A 27,836-nucleotide genomic window follows, 5' to 3' on the forward strand; every position below is an offset into this window, starting at 1 on the left:
AGCTGCCTGCATTAGCCACAGTCCCTCTGCCCACCTGCAGGACATGGCAGTCTGGTGGGAAGCTGTGTCCATGGGCAGGGCTTTAAGGCCGTTGCTGTAAGCTCCATAGGTTTATAGAAAAATGCTCAGCTCTGTGGCCCCATTTCTTCAATTCCCCAGATTGCCAGCCATGATCGTTGCGTATTTCCAGATGCTGCCAGGGCCTCCCTGTTAATGGGTTTATGGGGGTAATTTACAGCACCTGGGAATGTTGTTATTTCTCAAGGTCATGTCCTGCTTCATGGGACACTGATGCTCCTGCCTCATTCCTGCTGTGAACTCTCCAGTCCTCAGCAGTTGAACTGTATGTCCAGTGCAATTGACAAAGTGATCCACCTTCACCTGCAGTGCTCACACACTCCCACACCATTGCCTTTGGAAAATAATTACAGCACAGAGACTGATCCTGTTAGATTAAGACAAATTAAGAATCTAATATATAGGATTGCTGTCAGGCTCCCAGGGTCAGGGGTCGATACAGTATATTGCGGGTAGGCTATAGGTTACCCCTGCCCCAATATTTTATCATAATAAACCAAATGGGGACAAAACACCCAGCAGCAGCCCATAAATCTATTAGCAGTGAACTGTCAATGTCCCACATACCCGGGTAATTTGTTAATTCAGAGCTGGGGCTCTTTTTTCACTAGACCTTGTAAACTCCTTTTTGAAACATCAATAAGCCATCTGCTTTGACTTGTTAATCAAACGACTTTATTCAGTCCAAAGCAATTTTTTCCTAATAAAAACAGAGTATTTATCTCCATGGCTATAAAAGAGGATTGTTTTCAACTGTTCACTTATAGTTAAGAAGCACATTTAGTTTGGATTGATTTCCAATGCTTCGGTCATATCTTGTCACTTCCCATTTCTTACACACAGCATCTCAGTTTAGTTCCCTAGCAGGGAAAACACAACCTGCCCTAGTCAGTGCTGGGAGTGGCACCAGGGGAGTGGTAACCAGCAGCAAAAAGGTCATGGAAATCCAACTTTAGAGAGCTGAACACATCCTTGTCAGCTCTTGGGCTGCTCCCACCTTTTCCCAGTCTTTCTTGCAGCTGTACCTGTCTGGTTCCCACCTCCTCCCAAGCCAGCCCAGGATTCCACCTGGGACATCTTCCCCAGGTGCCCTGTTCCCTTGCTATGGGTCTTGCCAGGGCTCTCCCAGCAAAACCTTGACACAGTCCCCTCCAGCTTGTTCAGTGGTAGCAGCTGGTGGTGAGGGGTGCTGTGGTGGTCAGGCACGGGGCTGTGGTGGTCTCTCAATGCCTACTGCCCCCCCAGAGCACAGGCTGCCTGGCATGGCCATCGCCATGGGCGTGGTGGCATATGCCACATTACTTCCGGCTCTCCAAAGCACAGGGAACGTGTGGGGGAGATCCATTAGGACACTGTTTCTGAAGGATGCAATTCCACGGTGCAGCGCAGAGGGGGAGATGCTGGGCAGAGGACCTGGAGGATGCATTAGGGAAGGAAAGCGCGTGTTCAGTCTGGCTGGTTGTTTTTCTCCAGCCGTTTGTCACATCTGCAGCAGGAGAGGACGAGCTCAAGCAGCACCGGCACTCCCCAGCACGGCGAGAGCAGCTCACGCAGCTGGACGAGGGCCAGCGCCATCCGAGCCCCAAGCCCGATCCCTGCAGGGGGACAGTGCTGTTCCGAGCCCTCCCGGACACCAGCACGACGGGCCAGGCTCCACTGTCCTCACAAGTCTCAGGGAGCCATCTGCTGTGTCCCCTCGTGTCCACCTTGGCTTGAGTGCGTGTTCCACGGACCGGTGGCCGAGACACACAGGCTGGTATCCTTCGAGGGCACCCCAGGGTCACACTGGGGTGGGACAGGCAGGAGGAGCGGCCACTAGCCCGCTGTGCTGCCATGGCATTGCAACTGTGGACTGCTGGGGGCTGTGCCAGGACACAGGGACATCTTGGCAATGCTCATCACTCAGGCACACCGGGGAGGGTTGTTCCCGGACCACCGAAGCATGTCAGGCTGGGACACGGTGTCCACCTCTGCAGAAACACTGTCTGTGGAGCACAGCCCAGCTCTCCCCTGCAGCACCTTCAAGGAGCCGGGGGAAATCCTCTGCCGACCCAGTCTGATCCTAGCCAGATTCTGCCCTTGTCAAACACCTTCCTCTTTAGACTGCGGAATTGCAGATCTTCTGCCTGAAGCATCCCTCGCAAACACCTTTCCACTACACACAAACGGTGAGTCCTGTGGGCGTCGAGCAGAGCCACAGCTCCCCATGGGTGCAGATCCCCCGGCACCCAGCACCCCCAGCTCGGCGGTCAGTGGGGCCTGCTCCGCGCTGCCGGACATGGGTGGGGCCATCGAGGCAGTCCCGGCTGGCCTTTCCCAGGTGTTCTCACACGGTGCTGCTGCTACCCCAGCTCCTGAGTGCCACTTGCCACGTGGCCCTGCAGCCTGGGCTGCAAAAGGTGCTGTTAAGGGGTGTGTCACCAAATGCCTGAGGGGCATTACTGCCGCATCAGGGTCACCACGGTCTGATGCCAGCGGCAGGAGCCGGGGGTCAGGCTGTATCCCAGCCCAAGCGTGGCTGACCTCATGTGCTTATAGCTCACCCACCCGTCCTGTGCCTCCACGAAGGCTCCGCGCCCGCAGCCTGCTCTCACCGGGATGTGGAATCAGCAGCCCCCAGCCCCGTCCGAGCCCCCATGGGGGGGAAGGGGCAGAGAAACAAAGTCATTTATATAATGTATCTCCCCGCTGAGCTCCTAATGGCTGGCGCTTTTGTTCTGCAGTGACTGCCTGGCTGTGATGGGCAGAAAGCCGCAGTCTCCCTTTGTTCCACGGCCTTATTCAGCAATTTAGATCCATCATAAAAATCAAATATGCATGTTGCAATCGCCTTGCGTAAAACAGCTTCAATTTTCGCCTTTCTTTAATTGAACTCCATGGGAGAAAGAGGCAGGGCTGGGGAGCAAGGGGCAGCAGGAGAAGCGCTTTGTGTTTTTGTTCAGCGGGCTGTGAAAATGGGTAGTAATGAAAATACAGAATTTTTATCTTTGCCTCATTATTAAAAAAAAAAGAAAAAAAAAAGACAGAAATCCTTGATAAGGCCTCCCTGGAAGAGGACAGCCTGTGGGGGAGCAGCCTTCTTTTCCCTGGGCTGTGGGCATGACAGGCTCAGCGGGGCTGGGGGATAAGGGGTGGCTCTCAGCATCATGGCAGGGACTGATGATAGAGCTGGCAGCTCCATGCTGCCACAACACAGAAGGCTGAGCTGACATATCATGGCTCTGCTCCTTTTATCCTTCCAGCATGCCAGGGTGCTCTTCTGTTGCTGAGAGCAAACACATGTCCTTAAAAATTTTGCCAGCACCTCCCTGCACTGCTCCCCCAGGGGTTCCCCAGGGCACAGGTCCAGGGCACTGGGTGGTGGCTGTGAACACACAGGGGAATTCCTTCCAGCTGCTGCTCACTGGGGCATGGTAGGGCCAAGGAACCCATGGCAGGGCTGGTCATGTCCCGTGTCTCTCTCCCCCACTGTGTGCACTGATCATGGTGCTACTGGAGCAGGAGGGACGTGATATCACACAATGAACACTGAACTGCTGCTTAGAAATGAACAGGCACTGCTCTGCCAAAACACTGAGCATTTCACACACACATCAACCTGACTGTGGGGGGAAAAGAGGCTTTGCCTTCTCTCTGCCCCGATGATAATTTTCTGACAGTTCTGATTTGACACTGACCTTCCTGGCCCTCCCAGGGTGCCCAGGTCCGTGCCTTGGCTGTGGCAGGTGCCAACCCCACTGACCCACTGCTGCAGCCACAAGCTGTGCTGGGGTGGCACCAGTGGTTCAGGGAGGGTGGAAGCACTGGGACAGGAGGGAGTGGGCACTTTGCACATGCACATGCACATGCGTGTGTGTGCATGCGTGTGTGTGCATGTGCTTGCCTCTGTGTGTGCATGTGTATACCCAGCCCGGCTAGCAGTGGTTTGACTGAGAACCCCCTCCCCCATGCTGAGAAAAGACCCTTTTTCACTGTGACAATTCAATATAATTGAAAGTTTGCTTAGGAAAGAGAGTCTTTTTAACAGAACATGCTCACAGCCGAATCGATATGAATTATACGGCACAGAAGATGCCTAGGGTATTAAAACATTAATTAAGTAACATCATGCTCCCATCTAACCGAGAGCACAATACCATTTATAGGTACCGCTGTCTGTTCTCTGGGGCAGTGTGAAGGCTCTCCTCTATCACTGCAGAGGCTGTGGGACACCTGGAGATCCTTTGGCTGTGGCTTCTTCACAGCTTGGGCAGGCGCCGTCCCTTGGGATGGGACAGTGGGCACAGCCGGGTGCCCCCTGCCCTGTGGTCCTGCGTGGAAGGGGCCCCGTGACCGCATGGCTGGGTCTGTCATTTCTGTGGTGCTGCTGCCCCACTGCCACCTGTGCCTCACTGGTGGGTCGGGGATGACCAGCCGGGTCCTGCTGGTGACAAGCCACCGGAGCCAGCCCCACATGGCACTGCCAAAGGATCATGACCTTGACTCATGGAAGGTGCCAGCAGCTCAGTACTGACCTGCCCTGGGGAGCCGAGCAGTGGCTGTGCCAATGCAGCAGTGGCTGGATTAGCTCACATCAGCCCAGGGACTAACACACTGATTCTGCAAAACACCAAAATAGAAAGTCATTGGAGTGAAATCAGTGTCTTCACCACATCCCCTCTGGCAGAGCGTTAATTAAAATGACTCTCTAGTACTTTAGATCATCAGGTGTACCCTGTTAACGAGCTTGGAACAGAGAACCAGCTCCACACTGAAGTTTAAGTGCTCATGGAGTTAACCCTTCACCACAGCTGGCACAGCCTGGCCTGGTGGCAGTTTCACAGCACATCCATCTGTGTTAGGAATGCCTCAGCAGCCTTCCAATGTCATTCAGCCAAGGCATGTGCATGGGACCCTGCCTGGATCAGTGGGGACCTGGCTACAGGAGTGGTGTCACTGCAGCCACTGCACTGGGCCGGGGATGAGTTCCTGGGGTCTGCCGGGTCCCTCCGGCTGGAAATGCAGCTCCAAATCCATCGGCAAGGCAGGTCCTGCTATGGCTGTATAAATTTACAGGCATTTTTTGGCCTGTAAGAGTGCACTAGTGAGAGCGGAATCTCTTTGAGGTGATGGCAATGAAAGGTCATTAAAAATCACTCCCAGCCTTCTCGTACCAGAATCACAGCATGGAAAAACCTTTTTATTCCTGTCAGAGGTTTGCACAATTCCCACGGATGGGCTCCTCTGAGCAGGATGCTGCGCAGAGGTTTTTAGTTTGCACCTTGTGCAGCTACTCGAAGCCATTTACACCTTCCTGAACATAACGAGGCACTTCCTCAAGCGTGGCTGCTTTACAGTGGAATTCAACCCAGGAATAAATAGCAACATTATATAATAAACTTACGGAACGGCTGGTCTAGGAACAGCAGAGATGTTAATGCAGCGCAGTGCAAACACCAGCAGTGGGAGGGTCACATTGGCGACCCTGTCACTGCCACAGTTCTGTCTGCCTGTTAAAAAGGCAGGATGGAGTTTTCGTATTAACAAAACCCCAGCCAGCTGAGAGACAATCCAGATCCCCATCTGTTAAGGCTCATGCTAGAAGAACAGTGCCCAAGCCAGGGGCAGGACCAGGCAGCCTGGCCAGAAGCGAGTTCTGAGAGTCCTTAGCTGCAGTGCGTCCAGGTGCACTTGCCCTCGCCACCCTGGGCACCCATGGTGCTGGGTGTCGCCTTTCGAGGCTGCTCCTAGGGCAGGCGCTGGGGCAGATATGCCACAGCATCCGGAATCATGGGGGCCTTGGTGATTTTGACACACTTTACTTTGTAATTCATGGCCTGTGGAGCCCAAGTCAGTATGAATGTTAACCAGAGAATGCTCCACACCCCTGGGAGCTGCCGGATTCCCTCCCTGTGCCCTCTGCTCCTCTGGACACCACAGAGCTCAGTCCCTGCTCCCATGGAGGGGGAGGAAGCCCCTCGCTGTCCTGGCAGCTGCACCAAGGACACCCATACTGACAGATGCTTGCCCCACCTGCAATGGTGGGTGTAAATTATTTATCACCGTAGTTATAAATTAGAGATGAGCTGTGGCCCCTGTGACTCCTTTTGGATGTGGTCCCTATTAATGAATTTCAAGCCTTTTCTGCTGCAAGGGGCAATTTTTGGCAACAGAACTGTGTGCTGAACACTCAGCAGTTCCTCTGGGTTCCCTCCCTGCTGCAGAGGGAGTGCAGCAAGTTACCACTTACCTACTTACCTGCATAATTTTTCACATCAGCAGAAACAGATGTGATTTTTTTAGTTTGCAGGTTTCAGGATGACCATCAAGGCATTGCACTTTCGCTTGAACCATTCACTACAGCACCACGCCCAGAATCCTTTTGCAGTCATTTCATAAAATTAAATGCACTTATAATGTCCTTTTCACACACAGAGCATCCCAAAGCTGCAGTACAGATGGTGCTGCTTGGCTCATCGCTTCCACTGGAAGAGGAATTCACAGCATCAGCCCAGGCACTGTCGCCCTGATGTGGGGAGGGACGCAGACATGCGTGTGCTGGCACGTGCGTGCCAACGATGCACGAGGATACGCGTGTGCGGGCACGTGGCTCTGTGGCGGTGCCCACCTGCGCTGGGTGGCCAACGCCGGGGCAGTGCGTGTGCCCTGCTGAGCCATGCCATGCCACACCATGCCACATGGCACACACCCACCCAACGCGGACCCAGCACCGCACACGCGGGACATCGAGACGAGAGCTTTTGCTCATCTTTTTTTAATGTATCACAATGAGCAGGAAACATACGTGATGAAATAGTTCCAAAGGAGTATATTCAATTACCATCTACAGTCAACTCAACTATGACAACAAAGTCTTTTGTGACAAGTTTTTTAAAGTTTTAAAAGTTCCATGTGGTTTGTTTCTGTCAGTCTCATGTATTTTGGTACAGTTCGAGATCAGCATTGTTACAGTAACAGAAAAGCTAACAAGACTACAGTATAGAAAAACACCAAGAACATCATTTTTGGTTTCACTTGCTCTAGTTTTTGTACATTGCAAAGGCTGTTCATAACCCTCTTCACCTCATTTATTCTTTCTGTTCTACCCAAACTTGCCCCCCCCCAATAAAAACAAAAAAATAGTCAAAGTTTTGTTTCACAGTGGGCAGTATCAGCGCCAACCAACTGACCAACCACCAACCAAGTGACCGACCGACCGACCGACCAACCAACCCAACTTCTGCTTCTATTTAAAAGCTTTTATTTTTTTTTTTAAAGCAAAATATATTTTGGTGAGTGTGCTGGCTGTGTCCACCCACCTTGTCGCCCACCCGCCCCAGGTGGCCCCACACACCCCTGACGCTTCTCTTTATTCTCAATTGTATGAAACTTTGGCCATCTTCACCACTTAAAAAAGCTTTTTATTAAAAATAAAACAGAAACCCGCTTAATGCTAAGTTTGAAGTGTTTTCCTCGCGCCCAGCCTGGCCCTGCTCTGCCACTTGCTGCAAAGGCCTTGCGTGGGCTGGGGTCACGCGGGGGCTCCTGTGCGCCGCCGTCGCTCCCGCAGCCCCACGGCACTGGGGTCCCTGCATCGGCCCCAGGCAGCTGGGCTGCAAGAGGAGGAGGAGGCAACCTCGCACTGCAATAGTCTCTAGAAACATTTAGAAAAAATACAAGGAAATGAATTTATAAAACCTTTTAGTGGGTGGGAAGGAGGAGGGGGAAGGAGGAGAGAGAAATTGCACTATGACCAAGCAATATAATTAAAAAAAAAAACGAAACAAAACAAGACAAAACAAAAGGGTTTCCAAAAGAGACCTTGCGGAACTGGACAGATAAAGTTTGTGTTAAACTGGGAACTGGCATCACAGAGAGAATCCAAAACAAAACCAAACAAAAAAATTTCTATATGATACAGACAGAGTAACATACAACAGTTAAATGGCAAAAATATATATATATATATATATATTTCATAGAATTACAAACAAGATAAAATAATGGAAAAAAAACTGTACAACTTTAGAATTTAAAAAATGTTCATCTCAAACACAGGGAGAAATACAAGAACTTCTGTTAAAGAAAACAGTTTGTTAAAACAGCAAACGCTCCATGGGTACGTGGTTCTGTTTTTGACACCTTATGCTACAGCTGGGTCCCGGGAGGAACATCCGGTGGTTCGCGCTTTAGTATCGACTACTTAAAAAACAATTAAAAAAGGAATTTGCACTGTGCATTAGCCTAGTCAGAAATATGTACAACAGTTCAGGATCTAGTCTTTCATCAAACTAAAACCAAAACTCCATAAAAATATAAGTGTCCCGCTAGAAACCGAACCCGCGCTCGTCTCTCAGATGCTCCAGTCTCTCACGGAGGTGGCGAGTGGCTTCAGCCCGGGGAGGAGAGGCCGGAGGCAGCGGGAGGAACCTGCGTTCACAGTCTTCAAAGTTCCCTTCTGAAGCAGGAGGAGGATGATGATGGCGGGCAGAAGGCTCTCGTGCTTTTGGGCGGAGGAAACAGGGTGGAAAGAGGCTATTTCTGTTGGCTTTTGGCTATGGAAGGGAACAGCAAAGTATCTACGTCTCCAAAATCTACATTTTAGCAGCATAAAGTTTTCCTTTCAAAGTCTAGGCCAGTTGAGGTGCGTGCGGGCTGGGGGGGCCGGGGGGCTCCAGGCCTCCCTGAGCCTGGCACCCACTGCTGCCATGGAGAGATCTTGGAAAGAGAAACCTGCCTGGGGTGCACTGGGTGCTCGCTAAGAGTTGTCTCTCTGCTTGCAGAAGAAGCACAGATAACAACCTGGGTACGTTTTTTTTTATTCTTTATTTAAACTTAGACTTGTTTGTTTAAATCAGAAACAAATTCTCAAGTAAAAAGAATCCTTTTTGCTCATTCTGCACCAGTGGTGAAGGGTATGTCTTTGGATTTTATTTAAAGCATGAATTTTCTTTAGAGAAAAAAATGTAACAAAACCTTTTTTTTTTTTTTCAAAAGAAGGAACAGAGTGCAGCCTAATTACACAAACAGAACCGATGCTCAGAGGTCAGGAACAGAGTCTTTGAAGCATTTACAAAATGAGTAAAGGAAGAGGGGAAGAAAAAGAGAAGAAAAAAAGAGAAATGGAAAATAAGAATAAAATAAGTGCACAAGGGTAACAGACATAGGTAAATCGCATGTATATGCCTTAAAAAGTTTCAAACCCCCAACAAAAAATATTCTGCAAGGGATCCTACTGACCCCCAAAACCCTTTGAACTTCTTTCTTTAGTTTTTATAAAATAATTATGCAACCACCCTCTAAGAAATGAAGGTAGCGACCATAAGTGGAAGATTACAGGATGGGGACGGGGATAAAGGTACAAAGGGGAGAAAAGCTCAGGCGAGTCGATGGATCGCAATCTATCTGTCTAGGAATGAACAAGACAACATCAAATGAGAAGCCGTCAGCTGGACCATACAAAAGCTAAATGTACACAAAAGGGTTTTTTCTTTTAAATCTACCATACTGCTTCAGTTCATTTCCAATGCAACAATCTACTCAACACCAAAAATGGTCATATCTATCATAAATACAGAAAGTCAGTTGTTTTAAAACTTATTTTTTTAAGCTCCAAGTCCTCAACACTCTTTGTGTGGTTTTTTTTTTTTCTGAAAGTGGGAGTGCTTAACTTTTCCCCTTGGAATTGGCTTCAGCAGAAAAGCTACCCTTAAAATCCCCGAAAAGCTAAAGCAGTTCACATTGTTTTTCTCTTGAATACTTTCTGCCCATTTTAAATTAACAAAAAAACCCCCAAAAAACCCAAAAAAACAACAACAAAAAATCCTTTTCTGGAACAAAACCAAACCAAAACAAAACCCCCAAAACAAACGAAAGAAATTATATATATATGTATATATATATATATAAAACAATGATTCTGAAAACAGAACAAAGTGTGAGCGATTGACCTGAGAATAAAAAGACATTACATTTCTTTTTTCTTTTAGCAAGCCATTGGTATCTGAATGCTAAGATAGCAAGAAATTTAAAACTGTCTCCAGGTGGGCTGCTTTCCCATACAGCGCTGCCGGGCTCTGCTGTGCTATCAACGGGGGATCAGACAGGGGCAATGTACAGGGGTGTGAGCTCCGCAGGTGCGAGGAGGCAGCACGGGCCTTCGTCTCCCAGACCAACAGTACCTTCAAGAGGACAAATGTAACAGATTTTTTTTTTCTTTTTTAAAGTTTTATTTTATTAAAAGGAAAGGAAAAAAGAAATGTAAAACCCACCGGCATCATTATATGGGAAAACAACCCACGCTTTTTCTTTTTTTCTTTTTTCTTTTTTTTTTTTTTTTGGTTAGAAGCTTTGGAATTGCAGTTAGTCTATTTTTGAAATTGGTTTGTTATTAACTTTTTTTATTTAAATTCATTTTCATTGTTCATCTTCAAAGCTTACAATCTGAAGGTGTCCATTCCTACGCTAGCTAGACCACTGTCCTTAGGGCAGCCGGGGTCCTGGGGCCCCTCCGCCGGGCTCGCCGGTCCATCTGACTTTTGGCTAAGATCCGTGTCAGACTCCTCCGAATAGTCGTCTGTTGGCATCGAGGGCTGAACCCCTGAGGTGCTGCATGAACTTGAGGTAACCGTTGAAGATGAGGAGAGAGGAGGGAAAGGCGGCGGCGGCGGCTTCCCTGGCGGGTTGCGCGGGGCTGCCGGGGGCCAGGGCTTTCTGGAGGCGTGGGGGGAAGCCGGGGGGGGCCGGGGGGGCGGGGGGCTGTCGTTTGAGTGAGCGGCCGACTGCGAGGTAGATGCGGTGCTGGGGTCGGGGGGGCAGGCAGAGTGAGGTAATAGACTGGGGTGCTCTTTGGCGTTTCTTGCTGCTCTTGTGATTGTTCGATGTTTGTGCGGGGCTGACTCGAGATGCTGACTGAGGGCTTCGTCCCCACACACCGTGCTCTCGCACGCCACGCACTGGTACGAGCCGCTGCCCTGGCCGCTGCCGGTGGGCACGTGAAGCACCATCTCATGCAGGTTCGCCACAGACTGGCCGAAGAAGCAGAGGGACTTCAGGTGGTCGCTGGCCGCCTCCTGGTCGCCGAAGCACGCCTGGCACTTGCGGCAGACCAGCTTGTACTGCACCTTTGGGACAATGAAAGGGTCGCAGAGCGAGTCCGCGCCCTTGCCTTCCGCTTCAGGCTCTTCTTGGGGTTTGGGCAGGAGGGGGGACACCTCGCGGGGTGCGTTCTTCTGCTCTTCTTGCTTGGGGGGTTCTTTGGCAGGGTCTTTGTCCGGGGTGGCAGCCCCCGTGGGGACGGGGGTTTGGCTTCCTTTGGGCTGCTGCGCTTTCTGCTGCTGCTGCTGCTGCTGCTGCTGCTGCTGCTGTCGCTGCTGCTGCTGCAATGCCTCCTGCAGACTCTGCTGGTATTGCTGGTACTGCTGCAGCAGTGAGCCAGGAGACAGCCCCAGCAGCGCCTGTGACAGTGCGGGGCTATAGGGGAACAGCCCCTCCATCCCGTACATGGGCTGCAGGTACCCGCTCTGCAGGGCGCCAGGGATCTGTGGGGCGTAGTAGGGGGAAAAGCCGGGGACGAAGTAAGGAAGGAACTGGCTCGTCAGCAAGGTGGTGGGGTCGGAATTCAGGGCGGCCTGCAGCGCCTGGAGCTGGGCAGGCTCCACCGCGTACTCCATGGTGGGCAGCGGGGCCGCGAGGGTGCCTGCCGGTGCCTCCCCCTTTTCCTTCTTGGGCCCTGGCAGGGTGTCCCCCTTCCCCTTGGGTGCCTTCTCCTTCTCTTTTGCCTTCTCGTTCTCCTTCTCCTTGCGCTGTGCGGGGGGTGGCTGCTGCGGCTGCGGGGTCGTAGCTGGCGGCTGCTGCGGGGCCACGGCCGCCGTGGCTTGTGCTGGGGTGGGTGAGCTCAGTGCGGCCGGGGGCTGTTTATTTGGTAATCCAGAGGTGGGGAGGCCGGGTGAAGGGACGCTTGTGCTGGGCAGGCCCATCAGGTTGGGTTTGGGAGAAGTTAAAGCTGCAAGAGGGAGAGAGAGGTGTAAAGTCACTTGGTGCTGGGCAGGCAGAAAGCACGAGGAGGGTGACCCCAGTGCACCCCACAAGTGCCCTGGAGCCTCCATCTCCTCTGTATGAGGGCAGCGACTGGCCTGAGCTGAGGTGTTGCCGCAGCACAGGTCAGAGAGCCCGTCCCTGCTGCTCACTCTGGAGAAGGGCTCCTGTCCCACTCCATGGGCCCCGCATGGTGGGGACATGCCCCCTCTGCCCCCATTGCCTGCAGCTGCCTTGGCCATACTGCCCTGAGGCACTGACTGCGTGATGGGTGATGGGGACAACCGCCAGCACCCAGGATGCCCAGCACAGCTGATGTTTTACTGACTCCTCTGAAATTCCCAAATGATTAACACTCATGTCAGGATCTGCTCTAATGGGTCCTTGGGCCAAAGGACTCCAGCAGCAGGATGGTGCTACGCCAAAGGGTGGGAATGCTCAGCACTGCTCGTCTTGCTAAAGTCTTTATAGATTGGCAAGCCCTGGTCATGGCAACTGGAGACTGAACAGGCTAAACCTAATTTATTTTGTCCTTATTAGGCTGATGTTCATGAATCCACAAATCTCTGAAGCAACCCCTTCCTTCCCTCCCTCTAATGTCAGGGGCTCTGGATGCTCAGCTTCTGAGCAATTCCAGAGTTTATGTGGTGGTCAGACATCTCCCCTGGGCATAAGCATTGTGTTTTGGGTGGAATTAGAAGTGTAGTGAGACTTCCTCATTAAGGAGACAGATTAATGGTGGAACGTGAAGCTTGTCCTTCTTCCCGACAGCAGGAATAGCCACTAACAATACTGTCCCTGGTGCCAGTTTCTGCTCTCACACTGGCTGGGGGTGAGAGGAGTGTGCTCCTGGAGTCACCTCCATTAGTCATGGCTGCTGCAGCTGGCAAATATGCTCCTGAAGAGGAACATTTTGCTTGGCAACTCCCTTGATGCCATTTGGGAAAAAACTCCCAAAATAAAGCTCCAATGTCCCGTTGGCACAGCTCTATACATTCCCCAGCTCCTGAGAAGGAATCTGCTGCAGGATCCACCTGTCCCACCCGACCTGTTCCTAACAAACCTGAGTCCCACCACTGCAGCAGGGGCTGCTCAGAGACCAGCCTGGGCAGGAACAGTGCTGGAGCCTGGAACCAGCCGTGCAAGCATGGTGACTTTTATTTTAGGCTGTACTGCCAAGGAGCTGCAGAAGGGCCATAAGGAGAGTGGCTGCAGCTGGGAAGGTGCAGCCATGGCTGACCCAAACCCTTCTAAAACCTATGTCTGCTCCTGACCTGGTGGTGAGACAAGAATAATTTGTGACAACAGGACAGGTATGGAATGAGGCTCCACGCAGTGGCCCTGGAGATCTCAGATAAGGGCATGCTATGGATGGACACCATTGAAATGGATGTTTCCCAGCTGAACATCCCTGAGAGGTTGAAGTGAAGGAGCAGGAGGTAATTCACAGCATTCCTGGATGCATGGCCTTATCTGCTCTGACAGGCCTGGAGCTGCCGTAGCCTGACCTTTGGAGTTTTATCTAAAGGCCACAAACAGTCTGTTTGACTTTCTAAACAGTTCAGTCCTGTCTGGGCAGTCACTGACAGCATTTAAGATTCATCAGATGCAGTCCCATTTCCCCAGGATACATTCTGGGCTTTGGAGAAAAATAAAAGCAACAATATGGACTGAACTGCAAAAAAGTAACGTTAATTGTTATAAATTTGGGGCACTAAGCAAACAGCGCAGAGCAACCTGCAATAGGGTGATGATATGATTTGCCAAGGAGATGCTTCTGGCCAAGAGCTTTGAAATGAGATCTGTGGTGAGAAGGGTGACATGGAAAACTCCTTGCATGCGCAGGGGCCCTCCAGACACATAATGAAACAAGGCCTTTGGATCACATTTTTTATGTCACTGCTGGTCACTGAGCTGCACCTTCCACTGCCACTGTTTCCTACATGACTTAAGACTTTCCACCTACCCACGACATACAAAGGAAAGAAGCATTCTCAGAAGATAAAGTTCAGTGTCTGAGATTAGGCCACCCAAAGGATTACGACAAATTTCATTTTTATGTAGCATTGTTAAGAAAAATCCTATTAAAATACAAACTAGATTTGTCCCACAACTACACCGTTGTTTGCTGAGGAGGTGCTTTCAGGTCATACCCAGCCATCACTCAAAACTGATGCTCGGCTGCACTGGGATTTGTCCCAGAGGTCACCACAGGGACATATAAAGATGCTCTGGGCATCTGTCACCAGTGCTACCATACACACCACACCTTTCCCTAGAAAGAGTTTGGATTTTTGAACACTTGGGATGGTATCCCATAAACTGAATATCAAAAGGAAAGGAATAATGAACAGTGTCAGCACATTAGTCCTTCTGTTCCATTGGATAAATCTATATCCCACTTCCTTGAAGGAGCTTCAAGATTTCTACACAGGGATATGCAGCATGTCTAGATGTTGCTCTAGTTCAGACTTTACTATAAAACTTCTTGAGTTCAGGAATTATAGATAAAATACCTACTGCTTTTTTGCTGTGAAGTCAACATGCTGAACTAATGGGCCAGGAATCCTGTTATCAGTCATTCCCAAGGGAACAACTGCTTGTGCTATGTATGCACCAAGTGAAGGTGTGCCTAAGCAGGGTAACATCCGTACCCACCTGTGTTGGATGGAGTGAAGCCAGGTAAGGATGGGCTGTTGAGGCCTGGGAGCAAGACTGGAGGGATGCCCTGTAGTGCTGGGTATGCAGCAGGAAGGTTCAGAGCTTGCAGGGGGGTGTTGTCAAACATGCCCTGCTGTTGAGCTGCCAGACCAAGAACCTCGTTGGCTTTTTTGATTCGGTCCAGCTCCTGCTGAGCCATCAACTGACGTACAGTAGCTGGGTCGAAATACTCCTTTTCCTTATCCAACTGACTTCCAATGGTTTCTTTAACTTTGGAGATATGCTGTTGAGAGAAGATATGGTCACGTACAGACAGCCGAGCGCTGTACTTGATGCCACACAAAGTGCACTCTGTTTTGGGTCCCTCGTAACTTGTTTGGTTTATACCAAAATGCTTGGCCATGCTGAGTTTTGACTTCTTCTCTTTCGCCCTCGCATTCTGGAACCAGACCTGAACAACTCTCTTTGGCAGTCCAATGTCATTGCCCAGGACCTCACACTCCAGCATGGTCGGTGTCCTATAGTCATTAAAGCATGACTTAAGAACCTTGAGCTGGAGATTAGTCATCTGAGTGCGAAAGCGTTTCTGCCCGGGCCGGTCCCCGCTTTCGCCAGATTTGCTGGCTGAACCACTTGCACCAGGGCTGGGCGAGCAGGGGTCTGCAAGGCTGGAGGTTTCACTATAGTCCACGGTACCTTCATTGTCGTACTCTTTGCTGTAGAAGCTGGGAGCTGGGCTGACCAGGCCAGAAGACAGACGATCTTCATATTCAGACATTGCTATCATGGCTGCTTTAGTCAGACCTTCACTGGGTCCTGATGTGGATTTGGTTTCGGTTGCAATCCCTGTTGCACTGTCGTTGTCTGCATTCCCTTCGTCTCCTGTGGTAGTATCTGTGATTGCAGTGTTGACAGAAGAGCAGTCATCGTTGTCCAGCTTTGTCTGGTCAAAGCTCAGATTGACTGAGGACATGGAGGGACTCTCAAAGTCTTCAATCCCTTCCACCTTAATGGAGGATGGACTCAGCAGGGTTCTAGGTGACAGTTCCATACTCTTGTTCACCGGGGAGAGGGGAACACTCTGTCCATCGCTGCTAGTTGGTGGCATGTGGGAAAAGCTGGCTCCATCAAAGATGTCTCCTTTCATCTGGAGTCCCCCATCACAGTCTAGAAGCATAGCAGACAGTGTAAGGTTGTACCCAGCTCGCTTGGCCTCGTGCCAGTGACGGGATCGGATATGAGCTTCCAGAGCTGTCTTTGCTTTAAAGAGAGCTCGGCAGAAGGGACACCGTCTGTGGGCTTGGGCTGGCCCCACAGCTCTGAACTGCCCCTTCCTCTCTCGTGCACGGGTGTTCTGGAACCAAACCTGCACCACGCGCTTCTTCAAGCCCACTTCATGTGCAATGTGATCCAGCATCTTCCGTGTGGGGTTGGAGTCGAGCAAGTATTTCTGGTACAGAATTTCCAGCTGCTCAGGGGTAATGGTTGTCCTTAGACGCTTATCCCTTTGGGGTTCTTCTCCCCCAGTCCCACTGTCATTCTCTCCAGGGCTTGCACTGGCCTTTTCCTCCAGCTTTCTCTTCAGTGTGTTCATGGTGGATGTTGGAGTTGATGGTGAGGTGGCTGAGCTTGCTGGAATCTGTGGTAATGTTCCAGACAGCAGCTGGCTTGCCAGTAGTGGATTACTGGGATCAAAAAGCATGAATGGCATATCCAGTGTTCTGTCCAGGAATGGGGGGTGGATAAACTGGTTCTGTGCACTCAGGAAATGGAGCTGCTGATGCTCCTGCCAATGCTCGAAGGAAGGAAATGCCAGTTTACACTGGTCACACTGGTATGGGATTAGCTGAGGAGGTAGGTTTGCCAGCTGCTGAGGGGTGGACGTGTGAATAGGTTTGAGGGAGAGGTGTGAGAGCTGAGATGGACTTGGACTTGACTGTGACAAGGAGCACTGAGGGGGCTGAGGAGGAGGTGGCTGTTGCAGTGAAGAGGGGGAGGATAACTGTGAAATCTTTTGGTGTGTTGAACTTGTCTTTTGTTCTCCTTGGTCCTGTTGCTGCTGAGACTCTTGCTTTGGTTGCACTTGCTTCTCTTGGGTTTGGTTTTGCTGTGTACTTGGAGGTTCAGACTGCTTTGGTTTCTCATCTGTAGGTTCTACTTTAGAACTAAAGGTGGAGGAATCATCTGCCTCTGCCGTGAGCTGCAGAAAAGCTGAAGAGGTCGCATTGGCTGAAGATGTAGGTGTGCTGTAAGCTTGTGAGGGCATTGGTGTGCTGCAGGAGGAACTGGTTGGAGTCAAGAGCTCTATTGCATCCATAGAGTCTTCGTTCTGGCTATCATCCTGTCCATCCTCATCCTCATCTTTGTAACAAAGCTTTTTCTGGTGTTTAATGAGATCAAAAATGCGCTGAAAGACCAGACTGCACTTTTTGCACTGGTAGTTCAAGTTGCTTGTTCTAATGTATCTGTCATTTGTGAGCTCCCGTCGCTCCCCGTCTTTGCCTTCTCCCTGATTCTCATAGTTTTTCCTAGCTTTCTGACGGGCATTCTGGAACCAAACTACTATAACACGTGTTGGGAGGTTCAACAAGTTAGAAAGCTGCTCAAATTCATCGTCCTTTGGGTAAGCATTGGCATCAAAGAAGTCTTGCAGGACTCTGAGTTGGTAGTCAGTAAAGCGTGTTCGAGAGGACCGCTTGCTTCCCCAGTACTCCTGCTTTTGAGGCTCTGGAGAAGGAGGCCGTGAGTCTATCTTCAGCTCTTCCAGACTAGTAATGGGAGGGTTGCTGAAGTTGTACGGGGAGTCCTTGTTGCGCTGGCGCTCCTTGAACAGGGTGTTTCTGAACCAGTGCTTGATCACTTTCTGGGGCAATCCCGATTTGTCTGCCATCTCTTTGATCTGTTCCTCACTTGGGGAATTGTTAATGTCAAAATACTGCCTAAGGACTCTGAGCTGGTCATCGGTGATACGCGTTCGTGGCCTCTTGTTCTGCTGCTGCTGGAGAAGGCTGGGGTTGAGCTGATGCTGGTACAACTGGGCCAAGTCAGCGGGCAGGGGGTCTACAGGGCCCAGCTGAGGCGGCAGCTGTGCTGGCAATGTCTGCAGGGGCATGGTTTGCATCATGAGTGGTGAGAAGATGGGGAGCTCCATAGGCATGGAGAGCTGGGTGAGTGGCACAGATGGCTGGGCTGGTGCGATAGTGGGAGAGGTGATTGGTGGGGCAGAAGTAGGGATGGCAGGAGCAGCAGCCGGCTGAGGAGGAGCTGGAGGGAGAGGAGGGGGGGGCGGTGGAGGCGGGGGCGGTGGCTCTGGGGTCTGCGGCCGCAGTGGGTACAGTTTGTCGTAGTGTTCTCTGTATTGTTTGGCAAATCTCTCTAACTGCTTAAAGGGAAAGTAATGTTGGTGAACATGCTCTTGGTGGCTCTTCAGGATGAGGATGTTTGAGAAGAACTTGCCGCATGTATCGCACTCCAGCTTTTCCAAGTTCTCACCTTGCTCTGTCTTCCCATTTTTCTTCTGCCCCTTTTGCTTGTTCTCGTTGTACTGAATGACGAGCTCAAAGCCGAAGTTTTCCAGCAAGGCTTTGGTGGCATTGCCCCTCGCATCAGAAGCAATCCGTGGAGGCAGTATGGAGGGCTCTGAACTGCTGCCTGGCACAAAGTCCTTCTTTTCTTTGGGCTTTAAGTTATCAGGAAGAGACTCCTTCAGTGTTACATTATTGTCTCCCCTCTCTGCGCTTTCCCTTTCCCGTGGGGTTTCTTTATCTTTTTCCTTCACTACGGATTTATTCTTCTTCTCTGGGTGCTGGCTCTGCTGTAACAGGACGGAGTGGGGTTGTGACAAGGACAGCTGACCTTGCTGCTGCTGCAAGAGCTGTGGATGGCTTTGCTGAGGGAGCTGAACTTGTGCCTTCAGGTCCTCCAGCAAACTTGGACCCGTCCCAGTCAATGTCAGTGCACCACTGGTGACAGGCAAGCTGACTTCTGGATTGAGCTGGAACTCAGCACTGGGGATGTAGAATGGGAACAGAAGATGCTGCTGCTGCTGCTGCAGCTGCAGAAGGGTCTCAGTTGTCATCGGAAAGTGTGGCAAAAGTGCTGGGTTGAAGAGCTGGGACTGCAGGAGAGCAGCCTGCTGCTGCAGCTCCTGCTGCAGGTGGGCCTGGACCTGTGCCTGTGCCTGTGCCAAGGTTTGAGCTTGTTGCTGTTGCTGCTGCTGCTGCTGCTGCTGCTGCCTGGATGCAATCATGTCTGCCAGCTTCTTGCGGTTCACCTCTTTGGGCTCTGAAGGGGAGGAGATGTTAGTGCTTACAGCGTTACCCAAAGGAGGAATTCCCACACTGTCACTGGACACCTGGTTGAGCAGGCTGGGAATGGGAGTGGTGCCTGAAGTGCTTGTGCTGGTGGTTGCAAAAGCATTGCTGTTGCTGGCACTCACGGGGCTCGGTGTGGATGAACCCAGGGAGAGGCTGCTGCTGCTGCTGTTGCCGGCTCCGTTGCTGCTGGCGCCGGCCGCCTCCAGCTTGGCCGCACGAGCCTTGGTCTGGTGCAGGACAGACCTCATGTGGATCTCTAGAGTCGAGCTCTGGCTGTAGGCCACGTTACAGGTGTTACACTTGAAAGGTTTGTTGTCTGGGCTGCTGGTAGGCTCAGGTTGCCCGGTAGCAGATTCTTGGAGGGCGCGTTTCAGTTTATGCAGATGAGAAACGGAATTGTAATGGACCAGGAGAATGTTCTTCTGCGTGAATGACTCCTTGCAGACTGTGCACTTGTATGGGCGAGATGGATCTAGAAATTTCTCCATAGTGAAGTTAGGGCCCTTCCTGAAGGGTAAGGCCCTTTTTGGTTCTGAGCCAGAGTCCTCTTGTACCGACCCTGAATCGCTGCCAGTTGGGCTCTGCTTATCTTCCAGGTCGCTCTCCTCTTCCTTATCTTCCTCGACTATTATTGTGTGGTCCTCGGCAAGCGAGGGGTCACCCATAGCGAGGAGGTCCCCGTTGACCAAGAGACCACCATACAGCTGCTGAATGTCAGCCTCACTCAGCTCCAGGTGGCTGGTTTCCAGGTGCTTTTTCAGGGCCTGGAAGGTTCGGAAGCTGCGCTGGCAGAGGCAGCACATGGTGGCTGCCCGGATGACGTGGTACTGGGAGTGGAGCTGCAGCTTCTCAATGGTTTTGAAGGCCAGGCTGCACTGATTGCAGCGGTACTTGTAGACGTGGCGGTCAGAGACCGGCAGCTGAGGCCGTTTGGCATGGACGTCATTGAAGTGTGTCTGCAGGGCTGCTGAGCTCTTGAACACTTGGCTGCAGCCCTTCTTCCAGCACAGGAAGCCAGAGTCCTCCCGGGCAGTGCTTGGATCAGCTGGAGTGGGCTTGGGGTCCCCGCTGTGCTCTGCGCTGTCTGATGGCAAAAGGGTCTTCCCCACATCCTCAGACATCTCTGTGAAAACAGAATTAGAGCGAACCCAAAAATTACACCAGCACACCATGGTAGATCAACACCCCTTTCAGTCCTGAATACTCAGTGGTTTTTAATCTCCCACACAACAAGTATTTCTAACATTTCTCCTCTATCGTCATTCATTTGTTTCAATACCAGCCCATTAACCTCATCATGGCCCATTGCATAAACCTACACAATTTACTTCCTTGCCCACCTTGAATATCTGGAAATTATTCACACACACATCCCTTAGTGCATTTATCACCTTCAATTCTCCCTTTCAAGCAAAAGCCATTCAGCCACCTCTGTCTTCACTGTTCATTTTTGATGTCCTGCCTATTTTGGAAAAAGAAGGCTCATCAAACTGAACATAGTATTTGAGTCTTGGTCCTATCAAAGAGAGGACTAACAGGAATGAAACTGCTCCCTGACCAGGTGATGTAGTTGGGGGAGTGGTTGGGACCATGGACCTCATTGACCTGCACTCACCAGACTGTTTCCCCAGCTCCTCTGCACCTGAGTTCCCATCCTTCTCTGGAGCAGCTGCTGGGAGGAACATGCTGCTGGGCATCATCACCTCAGGGGTTGTCACCTAGAGACAGGGGAAAAAGACATAAGGAGAGGAAAAAACACAGGAAAATATTTTAAACATCTTCAGTGGCAAAACTAGACATCGGTATTGTGAAGTCAGAGGCGTCATTTTTCACAGCTCACTGAAGACTCGTATTTATTAGACAAAGCTCAAATCAGTCAAAAGTGTTTCTACAGTTACATTCTGGACATAATTAGCAGTGCACACTTGAAGAATAATCTTATTATTAATATTTTTCCTTTATGTGGAATTCAGACTTTGATCACTGACAATGTTTTGTCATGGGCTGTGAAACTTCTTGTGCAACCAATTAGGTAGATAAGTTGAAAGGCCCACCTTAAGCTGCTGAAAACATAATAAGGCCCCTAATTAAATCATACCTAGTAAAGTACACTGTAATCTTGAACCAGGGAGCATTGCAGCACTGTTTTCAAAGTGTATCGATGCAGGGAAGGGAGGGGCATGAGAAAGAAAAGTACAAATAAGGAGAGAGGTGACAAAGGAAAGGATGAATAAGGAAGGACTAAAGAGAAAGCAAATTGTGAAATAAAAAGCTTTTGTAACCCTTTCCTTGCTCTGACAGATGCATTCCCTTTGCTCCTCTTCAAGTATTTGGCTAGATCCTGCACCAGCAAAACCAGTACAGTGCTGGGACACCACCTCTTCTAAAGAGCTGAGAATCTGCATGGCTCAGCTGGAGGCTCTTTGGAAGAGCCAAATGCACACACTCATCCTGTTCTGGAAAACCGTTTCTTTGGATATACCTGGTCACAAACCATCTCACCAGCAGCCTGCACATGGCTGGCATCAGATGCAGGACAATGAATGTCCTTCTGAATGTCTGGAGCCAGTGTCTTGCACTGCTGGAACGCTGCCTCACAGCACCGGGACAGACAGACCCAGCACAGGGCTGCCCGTGCTGGTCAATGCCTGTGCCAAGCAAAGACTCCTCTACAGCCTCAAGCAGCTGCCCACACCACCTATACCCAGGCAGCATTCCGCTTTCACCAGGTGCTCCTGGTGATGCCTGTGGTGCTCCTGCTTCCAGCCTCCCACTGCTGGGAAGGTGAGGCACAACTAAACATTCCCATTCAGGCGTGAGGCAAAACAAGCCTCTCCACCCTTCTGCTAGATATGGAGAGGGCATCTGAACCCTGGATTTCAGGAGAGAGAATGTGTGCGGCAGCTGCATGCCATTTACCTGGCTTTCTGCACAGCCAAGGACCACAAGGCTCTGAGTGAACTGCAGGAGATAAGAAGTGGGGAAGCTGAAGCTCATGGAAAATCTCAGGATGAACTGGTGGCACAGAAGTGGCTGCAGAGCTGTGAGCTCAGCTGTCAGGGACACAGAGCTCCCTCCCCTTCCTGGGCCATCCAGTGCACGGCAGTGAGTGCCAGGTCCCATGGAGCAGGAGAGAAGGCAGCTGACACATCCCAGGAGGGGAGCTGAGCACACCAAACTCATTCCACCTTCTACTCTAAACGGAAGCGTCTGATGGCTGTGGGTGGTGGGTTGGGAGACGTGAAAGGTCACATAGTAATTTCCAATAGCTGGGCTCGGAGGAGGGGGACGAGCATGGACGCCGAGAAGGGGAGGCAAGAAGAAACCGTCCCTCTCAGCTCTAGCAGCAGGAAGAGCCTGATTTCCTAGGATCTTTAGGAATTATGAAAAATAAATCATGAGAAATTAAAAAAAACCCCAACAGAGTAGAAAAAGAATAAAATTATCTAACACCTCAGCTGCACATCATTATAGAGCTGTGGCTTTTCATAGGCGTTACAGTACAGCAGCCGTCCCCACCACCACGCTCAGTACGACGGATCAGTAATTGTTTTCATACACTTTAATTAGAAAAACTCAGATGGCTATGAATAATAATGGAAAAGAGAGACTTTTGCACTTGAAAGGTTGAAGTCAATCAAGTGTGAATGACGGCAAAAAAGAAAAAAAAAAGACACCAATTCATCAGGCCTCTGTTGTCTCGCCGCGTCTTTAATCATAATTCCTGATTGGGATTCAAGAAGGCAGTAAGCAGCGGTTCTTTGTCTGCCTTCACCTTCCGTCAATTAACTCTCCCCGAAATATAATCATCAACCTCACATGCTCCTCTGCATCTTAATCTGGGGCTCCAAACCTGTAAGTCCTGCCCTATATGTGTTTAAGTAATTACCTTTATCTACCTGCATCTCCACAGCCACCATTCCTTCCCTTCCTTCTATCCTCCCTCCACCACAGGGGAAAAAAAAAGGAAGAAAAAAAAGGCTGTGGTACATTAAATTGCTACAGGCACAAAATTCCCAAAGGCAAACAGAAAAAAATCTTGGAAAAATGTGCAGGGAACTAGAAATTCTGGGTATGGATGTGGGAACTGTGGTGGTGCGGCCATAGGCTGGCCTTGGAGAGCAAACCACTGGAAACAAGGCACTGGTCAGCAAGTGGACCCACTCTAGTCCTCTGGCTCCATCCAGGCTGCTCCTGCCCCTTTCCTACACCATGATCTAGGGCAGGACCCTCCATCTTTTCATCCCCATGGACCAGCCCCAAGCAGGTGGCAAAGATACGAGTGCAAATGGGCTGCACATCCCAAATCACTTTGCACTGACATGGAATTCCAGACTACCTTTTTGGAAGGGTTTGCCCTTTTACACTGCAAAAACATCTCATTTCCTCGGACCTGCAGAATTTGCCTTGCATGCTGAGGCTGCTTTTCATATAAACCAAGAGTGGGGGCACGAGGGGGCAGGAAGGTGCAGTGGACCACGGCTCCCTGGCAGGTGAGACAGGAGCGGTGCTCTGTGACACAGCATTTTGTACCGCAGATGTATTTCATGCCATGAACTGTTCCAGTAATCGAAAGGAGTGTGTTTATCTGGAGCACAGCCCGTGTTAGTGCGTGCGGCTGTCAAATGCTCTCCACCTCCCTCTCACCTGCACAGGAGATACCTGGTGTGTCATCCTGGCATCCCTCCCCCTCCTCGACTTCTGTCTACCTGTTTCAATGTCTCCAACACTGTTTTAGAATGGCAACACATCAGTCAGTGTGAGCCATTACTAAAACACAACCCTCCAGCTGTGAGTTCAACAAATGTGGTTTGTCTCCTCCCTTCCCTTCTCCTGTTCATACCTGTTCTTTTCTAACACCAAACTATACCCACTGTGTGGCTGCAGCTACCATCTCCTGGCCCACAAGTCACCAGAAAAGCTCACTGCAGCATGGCACCTCTGTCTCAGTCACCCTGGATCCACCCCTGTGTACAGCCTGAGCACCATCCCCTGCAGCTCCGACGGGTCCCTCTCAGTTCTGCTGTTACCACACAGAAGGTCCTTAGATGATGAGAAGTTGCTGGACAAGCCTCTCTGCTTCCAAGCACCCTACCTTTTGGGTGAAATTCAGACCCCTTCAGCAGATAAAATGTCTTCATGATGATGAGATCCATGGAGAGGCAGGCACAGCCCACTTCACTGGCCATTTCTATGGACACAGTGGCCCAGCGAGGACTGTTACAGAGCACCTGAGGGCTGACAGGCCAGGTCTCCTGCCTCCCTGCCCCACCAGTATCCACACACCCTGACACCTACAAACCTGTCACCCCTCTGCAGAACAAGCAGTGGGCCCACTCCTCACTGGTGACAAGCTCCAGCAGTGACAAGCACAGCTCCTGCCACCTCCAGATATACTAGATTTTTAACAACCAACTGCAGAGCTGCTCGTGTGCAGAGCTGGAGGCTCAGAGCCCAACACCCATCAATATGACACCCGCATATTGCTGACATGCCCAAAAAATTACTCTTGGCTGGTGTGAGCAGCCAGCTCCCCTCACACTGCACCTGCCTGTGCTGACTGTCCATGGACACCAAACAAGGGGACAATTCCTCTGAATATACCTCAAAATGCTGAGATCATGTGGCTCTGAAAAGAAAACCTCTAGAAGAGGTCTGAGGAGATACATCACTGTCCCCATGTCTATGAAACCAGGGGAAATACAGACGGGAGGGAAGGTTCCCCACCAGACAAAGGAGGTAATTTCCATTACAAAGAGAGAGAGAGAGGGTGCTGGAGTGAAAAGCTTCATTAGACTCAGAGAGGCAAAGTGATGGCAGTATACCAAGGTCACTTCTAATTTAGACCATCTAATTGGCAAACATGGCTCCAAATGGCTATCATCTCACAGGGCTCAGAATTAATGAAGCCCGATTATTTTCATTACCTTCATCCGAGATGGAGAATGAGACACAGAGTGAGAGGGAAAGGGGGGAGAGGGAGGGGGTGAAAAGGAGGGAGAGAGAAAAATTGAGTGACAGCAGAAGGGAGAGAGCAATAAGAAAAGACAATGGGAAAGAGGGTAAAAATGTAAAGATAGCAGGAGGGGGAAATGAGATGGTAGAGATGGGCAGGAGTGACTCCTGGAGCAAGGGAGAAAAGAAAAAGATGGAAAGATGGCTGGAACACAGGGAAGATGCCCTAAACTGAGGAAGAGAAAGCTGACAGCAGAGATGACAAGACAGAAATGTGCAGAAGGATAAGGCTGGCTGCCGGAGGAGGGAGAGCTCCCGCTCCCGGAGGCTCTTGGGAAGCCGTCCTCTCTCCCAGCTCCAGCCCATCAGTCTTGTCAATTGCCTGCGCGGGCGAACTGCACTTCACCCTCATTACGGCCCCGCAGAGTCGAGCAGGCCCAAGCAGAGGCTGCAATGGGAGATAGCGCCTGGCCCCGCTCAGAGAGGCTGAGATGCCACAGAGAGAGAACTCGGCTATGCTCATCCACCAGCCCCATGTAAGGGAAGCTCCAGGAGATGGGGAGACAGTGTGAGCCCCAGCCCTTGTCCCTGTGTGGCACTGGGGCATGGCATGCTCTCTGTTCCTCAGGCAGCCCTGCCAGCCCCTGTCCCTGCATCGGGGCCACTGGGAGGACATGGGGGTCCCATGGGACAGCCAGCCCTGCTGCTCACTGATATGAAAAGGAGGGAGCACGACCAGGCAGCTTGGAGATGCTGAGCGCAAGCAGGAGCCGTTACCATGGCAACAGACATATTAGACACTGCAGGTTCCTGAACGGCGTCTGATAAGTTGTTATTAACTGGAGCCTCCTCCAACGCTGAGCGCAGAGACGGTGCGTCGAGAGGGACCCGGCTCTCGGCTACGGGGCTGCAATTCCCTCGTGGTGGCACCGACACCTGACGTGCGCATCAAATCGAGATGGGATCTTCACGAGAATGAGCAAAATTAGGATCCTCCAATACGGCCATGTTCTGCACACACTGTACTGACTGCTCAAAATATTGTCGTAGAATAATACAAAAAGACCCACCTTCTTCACCCTGTGCTGTGAGACCTGGAGGAGGAGAAGCCTCTCCCCAGATGTGTCTCCAGGTGCCAGAGGGAAGAAAGGTGAGAAAACCTGGAATACACATGAGGATGAGCATCATGGCTGGGCCAGTCTCTGCTGATCCTTGCAGAGCCCTGCAGCCCTGCTCTAGCACAGCAGGTGCGCTCACCTAAGGGACTGTCCCTGACCTGCTCTGCAGAGTGTCCTGAGCTCCGTCACGAGGGGCTCCTGCTATTCCCTCATATCCTGGAGGACATGTGCCTGAGGATGGACCAACCCAACACTCCCACTCCAGACCACACATCCAGACCACACACCCTGCCTGTCTCAAAACAAACCATTCCACACCAACGTTAACAGCTACCCTGAACAAACTGGTTACACCTGCTGGCCGAGGGAAGGGGCTTGGCTTCTGCTCCCTGCTCTTAGAAAGCCAACTGCCACTAATGTAGTTAGAAGGTGAACAAGAGCCATTCAAGCCCCCAGAAGGTATTTACACACTTGAGCAGCACCAATGAAATGGCCACAGGTCACAGAGGCTGTGGTCTCTGGGATGGGACAGCTCTGTGACCCAGGTGCGCAGGCGGCCGGCATGGCACCTGAGGAGCCTGGCACCATGGCACCATGGCATCCTGAGAAGCCCTGAGGGGACAGGCAGCTGGTAATGCAAAGCAGGAAGGCAAGAGCATAAAGGCACTTACGGAGTGGGAACTGGAACAGGCTGCCCAGAGAGCCTTTGGAGTCTCCTTTCCTGGAGATACTCAAAATGCTGTCTGGACACAATCCTGAGCAACATGCTCAAGGGACCCTGCCTGAGCAGGGCGGTTAGACTGGAGCAATTCCAGTGATCCCTCCCAAGACTACTCATGATTCTGTGACTCTGTGACTTCTGTCTTCGAGAAGAAATCACAAAAAGAACCACAACATCATTGAAGACCCTTAGTCTTCCAAGTCCAGCCATCAACCCAACGCCACCACCACGTTAAACTGTGTCTTCAAATGCCATATCCACATGATTTTTGAACACCTCAAAACGAGGATGGTGACTTGACACCTTCCCTAAGCAGCCTGTGCCAGGGCTTCCAATCCCTTCCATGAAGAAATTTTCCCTAATATCCAATCTAAACTTCCCCTGGTGCAGCTTACAGATAGTCCTCTTGTCCTGTCACTAGTTATGTGGGAGAAGAGACCTACCCCACCTGGCTCCAACCTTCTTTCAGGGAGTTGTAGAGAGGAAGAGTGACAGAAAGAGAAGACAAGAAAACTGTAAGAGAACAGCTGGGCCATGCTGCATGTGCTTGCTCAGAAAATGTCACAGGAAGGAGCTGATAAAGGACATCAGTGTTACAACAAACACAGTGTTATTCACCTCCAGTGCCAAGAACTGGCAAAAAAGGGAGAAAACAAGCAGAAACAGGGTGCAAGAAAAAAACACAAAGAGAAAGAATTGGCAGGAATCAAAATAAAAACTTATTTTATAAACTTGATGACAAGTTCTTAAATGTAGACACCTTGCAACAAATATTATACCGAAGAAACAACAGGCACAATATATCCCATCAGCTTCTGCATCTTCCAGAAGTTTCTGCACAAGCTGCCATCCCATGCACTGACCTCATCAGGTCAAGGAAATAGTATTTATCCTGATTTCCCAGGGAAATCACTCAACACTTGAGCTTCACAGGGCTCAAGCAGGGACACAACATACCAGGGTGCAGCAAAC

At 50.7% G+C, this 27,836-nt stretch overlaps 1 protein-coding gene across 2 annotated transcripts in view; it reads right to left on the bottom strand.

Annotated features, from left to right (window-relative positions):
- Nucleotides 1-6,871: 6,871 nt before the first annotated feature.
- ZFHX3 (zinc finger homeobox 3) overlaps nt 6,872-27,836 on the bottom strand; it is a 127,013-nt gene continuing 106,048 nt past the window's right edge. For both annotated transcript variants that reach the window (XM_069027140.1, XM_069027139.1), the window contains exons 8-10: nt 20,686-20,788; nt 14,752-20,193; nt 6,872-12,061 (exon numbers count right to left, since the gene is read on the bottom strand). In XM_069027140.1, coding sequence (XP_068883241.1) covers nt 10,494-12,061; nt 14,752-20,193; nt 20,686-20,788 — 7,113 coding nt within the window. In that variant the 3' untranslated portion in view covers nt 6,872-10,493. The remainder of the gene's footprint in view (nt 12,062-14,751; nt 20,194-20,685; nt 20,789-27,836) is intronic.

This window comes from Aphelocoma coerulescens, chromosome 11 (genome assembly GCF_041296385.1).
Source record: "Aphelocoma coerulescens isolate FSJ_1873_10779 chromosome 11, UR_Acoe_1.0, whole genome shotgun sequence".
Lineage (NCBI taxonomy): Eukaryota > Metazoa > Chordata > Aves > Passeriformes > Corvidae > Aphelocoma > Aphelocoma coerulescens.